Here is an 8,515-nt window from a genome sequence, read left to right as displayed (position 1 = left end):
CGCGAAATGAATCTTTTAAGCCTAGTTACTTCGTAATTGGACAATGTTCATCAAATAAAAACGAAAGTGCTACAGTTCCGAAAACCAAAAAGTTTTCCGAACTAAACAAGGCCATTGTCCAATCACGGAGTAACTAGGCTCAAAAGATTCATCTCACAAATTACAGGTAAACTGTGCAGTTAGTTTTTATTTTTGTCTATATTTAATACTCCATGCATGAGACCAAAGATTCGATGTGACGGGGAATCTTGAAAATTTTTGCGAACTAAACAAGGCCTTAGTTCACCTGAAAACCACAAGATTTCCCATCACATCAAATCTTTTGGCATATGCATTAAGCATTAAATATAGACAAAAATAAAAACTAATTGCACAGTTTAACTGTAAATCGCGAGACAAATCTTTTGATCCTAATTAGTCCATAGTTGGACAATATTTGCCACAAACAAACTGAAGTGCTACAGTAGCGAAATCCAAAATCTTTTCGCATCTAAACAAGGGCTTAGTTCACAAAAATTTTCAAGGTTTTCCGTCACATCGAATCTTTGGTCGCATACATGGAGCATTAAATATAGATAAAAATAAAAACTAATTGCTCCGTGATTAGACAATGTTTGTCAAATAAAAACGAAAGTGCTACAGTAGCCAAAAACCATGCTTTTTGTGAACTGAACAAGGCCTTATTCTATTCCACAAACCAAACAAAAAAAACTAAGTAGTGAAATTGTGATAGATAGCTTCATTCCACAAACCAAACAGTCAAACATCCAATTAAATTTTTGAGTCTAGTTACTCCATGATTGGACAAGGTTTGTCAAATAAAAACGAAATTGCTAGTGTCAAAAACAGAAAAAATTTTGGATCTAAACAAGGCCTTACTTAACAAGCATACAGTCTTCTCCTTGTCCGCACCATTTCATTTCTCTTACATAAATATAAAAGTCTCATAGATTATTCATGGGGTGCGTCTACACAACACCTTGTTGATCCGAAGGTTCACTGTCCCCCATTCTGTTCCAATCGAAAACACCAATGGCATACGCCCAGCCGGTTGTCAAAACCGCAAGACCAACAGAGGAAGTGAGTACAACATTCCTTGGCAAGTTGTCCATAGCTAATGAAAGCTCCTTGAAATTCTTCATGTCCTTCTCCATATCGCGCCTTATACAAAAATAACACAGGAAAGGTTACATACTAGGATCATACCATTTGGTGAAATCAAATGGGAGCAATTTAAAGTTTCACTTACAAAAAACGCTTCTCCAGTTTCTTGTAATTCCTCCACCTTGGTCGAGCATTCCTGGTCTCATTCACTGCTCTCTTGGCTCCTCCACTCTGCAATTTTCAATTATTTAAAACGATCAGAAGGAAACTTAAACCAAACTGAGGCACATGTTAACATTGGAAACTCAGTTCAAGGTAGACTGCAAGAGTGATCGACCATGCATGATAATTGCTTCAAGAAAAAAAAATAAAGAAGTTGATTAGTGCTAGCATCCAAGTAGCATAAACCTTGGGTATCTCAGAAAACTAAATTTAGAAAGTCATGAAAAGCTGGGAACAGACTAAAAAGTAAGTCCTTAAAAACGACAACCAGGCGCTCTATTGCAAATTTGACAGACTAGGTGACACCACTAGCAGATTAGAGAATTAGGCAAACAGTTTAGGAAAGCCATGTGCAGAACCAAACAGTTCAAAGTCATCTTGAGTACATGGTGCAACAAACAAAAAAAAAAGGTTGCTGATATATTCTAGATTAGGGAGCACATAGCTTTACTCACACCCATCCTAATATCTACATTGAAGGAACTGCCCAATTGTTTCAGAATTTTGTAATTTGCCAAGTTGGGCCTTGTATATCTCCTACATACTCTCTTACATATAATAGATAAAATTCTGCCATAATGCGCATTATTTGGAAAAGAAACAGCAGTCCCACAAGGACCAAATAAGTTCCTGATGTTGGATGGACCGGAGGCAGATGTAGTGTGCCTTTTGGTAGGAGAGCAACTTGGCCAAGCTTAGCAGTAGACAATACACACATATACTGAGAGTTTGGTCCAACTTACAGTGAGCTTCTCACTCATGCCCACGTCACATACATCAAGTTCAGCTTGTGTCCCCATTTACTTAGATTCATATTGCTAGCAGAGATTCGAAACCCAGTCAATATATTAATCTGGAGTAATTTCAACATAGCAATCATCCGATGGACACAATCGGGGTAAAGGCTCAGAAGAGAGGTGGTACAGGTGTGCAACAAGCAGTGGGCAGCAGCAGCCCAGAAGGTGCTTGAAGGGTTATGGCTTATGTTTGAGAAAACACATTTATCTATATGCCCTTAAGCTATTTTGGCATATGGTGATCGAAAACAGACAAATAGAATGGCTACTGAAGCTGAACTACAAATGCATAAGGCAGGGACTCCAGCTTAGTCTAAGTATGGCCAAATAATTCCTAACTAAAAAGACATGTCCTTTTAGATTAAAAGTTGAGTAAGAAATATGGCACAAGAGACACTGTTTCCTAAAAGTCTTATTGATTACTTACAGAAAAGGGTCAAGATGAAAATAACCAAGATTGTACACATCACGTACTTCTAAACGATTTACTAAAACATGACAGTTCTGTAGTACCAGGTAAATGATAGAAGAAGAGAATAGATAGTTCATCTTCCATATTATATTACTCTCATACACAAACCGACATGAGAAGTTCCGGTTAAAATTTTCGACGACAAAGCAAGGTGACACCTGATTCATCTGTCAACAGTTTAATGCATAAAGAGACTAATCCCAATTTTTCCCTTTCTACATGATCGATCGTTTCCTCCTTAGCTTATTCAGCTCTCACACTTCGATGAAAAAAGAAAAAACTTATTCGATCAGAATAGCGGGCTACAGTGATCTGCTTTAGAATTCAATTCAATCAACTAGAGGAAACAAAAATCCTTGCACCATGCGAGTGAAATCCTAAGCCATACTGGGACAAACATCAGGTACGGTCCTGCAGCTGGAGGCGAATCCAGTCCAGCTCGCAATATTAACCGCGCGCTCATGATCTCAGAAGAAGATTGCTCCGCTGATCAATATAATCCAGAGCAGAAAACGGAGAACACGCACCTGAGAGGAGTGGGAGGTGAGAAGTCGGGAGCTCGCCGGCGGCGACACCACGGGGGTCGACGCCCGCTGGAGAACGGACGTGGCAGGGAACCTCAGCTTACGGGCCAGAACGCGCAGCGCCATCGCACGCACCGGCCGGATCTGGATGATGGCGGAGTAGGAGGCAAGCTGGAGCTAGGGTTTGCTCCTCTCTCTCTCTCTCTTCTCCTTTTGACGATGGATGTGGGGAAGGAATCGGGCAGCTCGTCGTGTCTGTCTCCGGTTCGGTTTCGCTCGCGTCCAGGAATACGAGTGGACCACAATTTTCACACAAAAGTCCTTGAGAAAACACATGTTTGCTGGAATACACGGAGTCTTCTCGTAGAAGAGTTGTAAAAAAAACAAAAAGTTTCTCTTCCTCTATGTTTTTTTTTTAAAAAAAAAAAGATTTTCTCTTCCTTTAAATATTATCTGCTCTTATTTTCTAAAGAAACTATTTGTTTACATGTAAATATTGGTGTATTTTCCTATAAACTTAATTAAGGTTGGAGAATTTAACTCAACACAATATTGAAGTATGTAGTCTATATCTAATAATAAAAAGCCAAAATTTTTATGAAAATCTTTTTTCCACCAAGATTTTTCCTTCTGGGTTCTATTGGAGTCGTTTTTTCATTAGAGGGTTTGGGTTCGTGGTCACAACATGACGATGATGGTGGCTGAGACGATATAGACATCGCCTGTGCGGGGTGGTGGGAGATGGCAGTTTACGCAAGGCTAAAGATGGAGGCATCATGCTAGAGGAGTTGACAGGAACCTGTGATTAGGGTAGAGCAATGTGGGAGGTCTGTGGTGTAGTGAACATATGTCTCGGTGGATGGATGCTTTTTTATAAAGGAAGATTTTATTAATTTTTTAAAACATTATATCGACACAGCTACAGAAAACATTTTTACAGGCAGTGTTAAAAGCATCTTCACAGGCAGCCAAGCCCACCGCCTGTACTAGATGTCAGTACAAAATGGACCACAGTACAGCCGGCTCACCTAGTCAGCCGCCTATGTAAATGTATTTTTACGCAAGCGGCTGACTAGGTGAGCCCCCTGTGAAAACCTAATTTTCATAGGTGGCTCACACTACGCCGCCTGTGTAAATAATTTTTTATATATATTTCAAATTTTAATTTTTCCCACCACATACAGTGCTAAACATCATACACATAAATCATATATATATATGGTAAATTATATATATATATATATATATATATCCCTACTACTAAATTGTGAAAATTTTAGTCTGCACCAAATTTTTTCTGCCGTCTATAACCGAATCGGCTCGGCGTCCGTACGAATAGATCGTTGGCTTCCAACCGTGCCAGAGAGAAAAAACAGAATAAAAGATTTTCTAAAGTTCCCAATGTAAAATCTCTTTTATACATTACACACATTGAGAATAAAGAAATTATAAGGACTTAGATGCAAAGTGTTTATCATATTAGTTTATTTTTCTTTTATTATTTAAACCGATTGATAAATACATAGTAATTCATAGAAAAATCTAAAAATTACAAAACAAATTTTGTTCAGCTCCACATATGTAGATCCATGCAGTAAACAAAAAATATCATAAATTTTATTATATTTTCTTTGCTGGAGATGCTTGCCTATGCTTTTTAGTATAAAATTGATAGAATAGCAAAGCTGTTGTAGACCTCTTTTTTCTAAAAAGTTTTCTATTTTATAAAATGACTAAACAATAAATTTTGGCTACTAATTTTAGCCAAGCATTCAAAATCTATTTCAAATTATGAGTTACTATAAATTATTTAACTCTCCCAATGTCCCAATCACATCCGTACTTGCCATTAGTATCTATAGCACATTCAAAATATAGTATAAGTAAAAATCTCTCTATTGTTAAGGTTACATGCGTTATTTGAGTTACCCCATAAACTATCCTACAATTTTTAGAATATGTCTTATTTCCAATGACCCAAGGAGTATATCTATACTAGTGAAATCCGCGCGCCATCGCGCGGTCAGGTGAGTAAACACACTTATGTTATACACATGCTGCTAATGCCCATAATAAGACCATGGTGATGGAGATATACATGTACACGATGGGTATAGTACATTTGTATAGGTATATGCATACGGTACAATGTGCAGGTAAAAATTACATATACTGGTAGTTTACTACGTTAGGTGGAAGGACTTGGTCTAGTTCTTCTATGCCTTCACAAACATTTGGATTCGTAGGGGTCAGCGAATGAATCAGTGATCTGCCAACTGGACGAATCTGTTCACATAGCATGAAGTTGTTAACAGCATATGAACCAATCAAGAGGGGGGCAGAGAAGGGACAAAGAGATCAAAAATCATTGAGTAACATAAAATCTGACATCATTTGGAGTCCTATATGAAAAATTAGAAATATTCATAAAACAATGAATAGGAAAAAAAACTAAGTAGTTCAGCCAAAACAAGGATAACGCACTGATCTGATAGAACAGAGTTTTAGTCCCCTTGGTTTACATGATGGATCTATGTGATTATAACTAAGTTGAGCATCAACAAATGTTATAATTGAAAAAAACTGATACTTTGACAACCAAACTAATATTCTTGAAACAAAATCATAAAAGAACAGATAGCAAAGAAGAAATGATATTGTGCCACTGCAACATGTAGCAGGAGCGAATATGCATAATAGGCACATTGTAAAAAAAGTTGCCTTTTTGAATTGAATTTGCTTTAATTTCTATTCTATAGATCTTAGTTGATGACAATTAAATATAAACCTCACCTATGGAGAAGCAACATCCTCATTCTAGTGGATCTTGTAAACAGAAAATCACACCTCTAGACCAAATTGTGCCCAATGCAGCAAGCTGCAGAACACAAAGTATGCATACTGAGGGAATGGATGAAGCAACAAACTATAGACCAAATCGCACAAAATCACCGGCCTTATTGAATGTGCACTAACAACATGCTCATCGGGCAATCAAAGCACAGATGGAAGCTCCCATATTGTTTGCAGGTACCTCACATTGATGGCAGACTAGAGAAGCACCGGGAATTTAGCATCTTGTATGGCAAGGGGAATAGCTTATTTGCTGTGTCAAATCAACTATATTAGTAAGAGAGGAAAGAAATAGAGACCCAAATTCTTGCAGCCTAAGTCATCTGTTAGAACCAACACAATGAAAAGGAGGAGAGAGCACGTGGGGACTGACCAAGCAGGAACATAAAGAGCAACACAAATACATCTGAAGAAAAACAGATAAATCTAAAATATTCGAGATAGAAGAAGAAGACGAAGCTACTGCATGAAAAAATGAGGACAACAGCCATTGGGACATTCATTTTTTTACCTATTATGAAGTATCCTTATTATTGTTAATCATGTAGCAACTATATGTATCTTTGTTAAATAAACATGGATAGACAAATCTTCGCCATAAATTAGTAACAAAGAGATTCCATGTGCAGATGGGGAGGACACCTGTTGTTTCTTTGGTTTGTTGAATTTGAGCATCAGGCAGCAATTAACAATGCTCTTCAATTTCTCACCATGAAGGTCATTTAAAATGCAGAAAATAGGAATTTTGGATATCTCGATGCAAACAACAAGATCAGCAACACCACCCCTATCTCCAGCAGTCATACTGTCAACCTCATCCATGATTAGCAGAGCATCAGGTTTTTTGACCTTTGTGGCCACTTAATATATAATAATCATCAAAATACAAAGTCAAAAAAAACATTCCTCATGCTGCAACACCAACAGATTGTGACTATAATTCAGAGTTGTGTTGCTGATAAGGTCCCGGCTGAAGAAAATGAAATATAAATAACATATTAACATGAGAAATACAAAATTAGAAACAAAAAAAATGACAGTGACCTGATTCTCCAGAGGATGGGAGCATAATAGCAGGACGAAGCCAACATCCACAATATGGACAGAACAGTCATGTCTCAGATAATCAGATCCAATTAACTATGAGCATGAAAAAATTATGTATTAGGTTATGTTAAGCAGGATTCCATGACATGGCACCCAACTATAGAATCATTAGGAGTCAGAAGTTCCAGTCCACCTCGTTTTTCATCTTTAGCTGGAGTATTGGTTGTCTGCTTGTACAGGATCCTTTTGCAAGCTTAAATTTTTGGATCAAATCAAATAAACCATCTATAGTGAAAAAATGGGACAATGCAAGTAAGTGCAAGTACACATGAAAATCAAATAAACCACATAATACACGGTGCAGCCATAACCAAACTTTACTTTCCTTCCATAACAACTGAAAAAACTACCTAACAGAGACATGCACATTGCCTAATTTGACTTACACTGAATATTTTCGGTATTGAATTAGACGTTCTTAACAACTAATTATGTAGAGTTTTTTTTATTCCCCCCCCCGGCTACTTGATGGCAACCGGATTAAGGTGGACAGCCATCTCCTATTGGTCATTTTGTGCAAAAATAATTCCAATTAGGCCATTGTACTATCTATTGCATAAATTTGTATTTTCTAAGTAAAGTTGAATCTCTAAAATTCTATGTAATCGCAGTAATTAATGGATCTCTAAAATTGTCTGTAATCACAGTAATGTACCTCAACCAAACTGTGGAATCAGCCATAGGAAATAACAGGAATTATACACATGTTGTCTTGAACATGCTGAAACTCCCTTTCTTTGTACCTGAACAATCATAGACGAGGAAGGAAAGAAAACAAGCTGAAATCAATCCTGAAAAACAATAACGAAACCAGATCAGAGGAGGTAACAAGCATGTAACCAATTTGTAGCACGCATATAGGTAGCTAGGGTTTTGGCAACCAGAGGAGCGCCCGTTCCTCGGCGGGATAAGACATTGAGGATCCCACGCGAATGATGAGGGAGAGGGAGGTGGCCACCAGGCCCCAACCGCACTGGCGCTCTACCCGCAGGGGCCGCCGTCTCGTCACGCCTGCCGCCGCCTCGCGCCTGCTACCGCCTCGTGCGAGAAGGGTAGATAGAGGAATGGGAGGGAGAAACAGAGATGAGAGGCAGCCGAGGGAGGGCGGCGGAGGAGGAGGGCCGACGCCGACGCCGTAGCCTGCTTGTGCCGCGCCATCGCCCTGCCCGCATCAGAGACGAGGAGAGCGAGATTGAGCGAAGAGGAGAGAGAGGAGGGGGTGAGAAGCTAGATGGAGAAGCGGAAGTTGGGATATATATTTGCCTCTGTAGATTCGGAAGAGAAGCAGAGGAAGCAGGAGGAAAACCGAAGAATCCAACGAGAATCAGCAGAATTGGCTTCCGATAGAATCCGCTTCAAAAAATCGTGGCCATCTGATGAGAGATCTGATGGCCAGGAGAATTCCGGGTGACGTGGCCCCTGCTTCTCTAACTGGA

At 38.8% G+C, this 8,515-nt stretch overlaps 1 protein-coding gene and 1 long non-coding RNA gene across 10 annotated transcripts; both read right to left on the bottom strand.

The window, feature by feature from the left end:
- LOC110432331 lies at nucleotides 717-3,395 on the bottom strand. Its single transcript, XM_021452503.1, has 3 exons — nucleotides 3,123-3,395; nucleotides 1,250-1,335; nucleotides 717-1,161 (listed from the first exon to the last, which is right to left on the bottom strand). The coding sequence occupies exons 1-3, from the start codon at nucleotides 3,243-3,245 to the stop codon at nucleotides 969-971; spliced, it is 402 nt and encodes a 133-aa protein (XP_021308178.1). The 5' UTR covers nucleotides 3,246-3,395; the 3' UTR covers nucleotides 717-968.
- LOC110432308 lies at nucleotides 5,181-8,302 on the bottom strand. 9 transcript variants are annotated; one of them, XR_002449734.1, is made up of 5 exons: nucleotides 7,213-8,302; nucleotides 6,615-7,112; nucleotides 6,154-6,225; nucleotides 5,913-5,997; nucleotides 5,181-5,405 (listed from the first exon to the last, which is right to left on the bottom strand). It is a non-coding gene; the product is annotated as an uncharacterized LOC110432308 (long non-coding RNA). The 9 variants fall into 9 exon arrangements; XR_002449733.1 differs by having other exon boundaries at nucleotides 5,913-7,112; nucleotides 7,213-7,304; nucleotides 7,823-7,870; nucleotides 7,961-8,294; XR_002449730.1 differs by having other exon boundaries at nucleotides 6,154-7,112.

This window comes from Sorghum bicolor, chromosome 2 (genome assembly GCF_000003195.3).
Source record: "Sorghum bicolor cultivar BTx623 chromosome 2, Sorghum_bicolor_NCBIv3, whole genome shotgun sequence".
Taxonomy (NCBI): Eukaryota; Viridiplantae; Streptophyta; class Magnoliopsida; order Poales; family Poaceae; genus Sorghum; species Sorghum bicolor.
The sequence above is the reverse complement of the archived record's forward strand: the minus strand, read 5'-3'. Positions and strand labels throughout refer to the sequence as shown.

Coding starts and splice junctions, on each gene's coding strand:
- LOC110432331 (XM_021452503.1), bottom strand. CDS start 3,245: ATGGCGCTGCGCGTTCTGGCCCGTAAGCTGAGGTTCCCTGCCACGTCC. Junction 1,336..3,122: donor TCACCTCCCACTCCTCTCAG/GTGCGTGTTCTC, acceptor TGAAAATTGCAG/AGTGGAGGAGCCAAGAGAGC. Junction 1,162..1,249: donor AAACTGGAGAAGCGTTTTTT/GTAAGTGAAACT, acceptor TTTTTGTATAAG/GCGCGATATGGAGAAGGACA.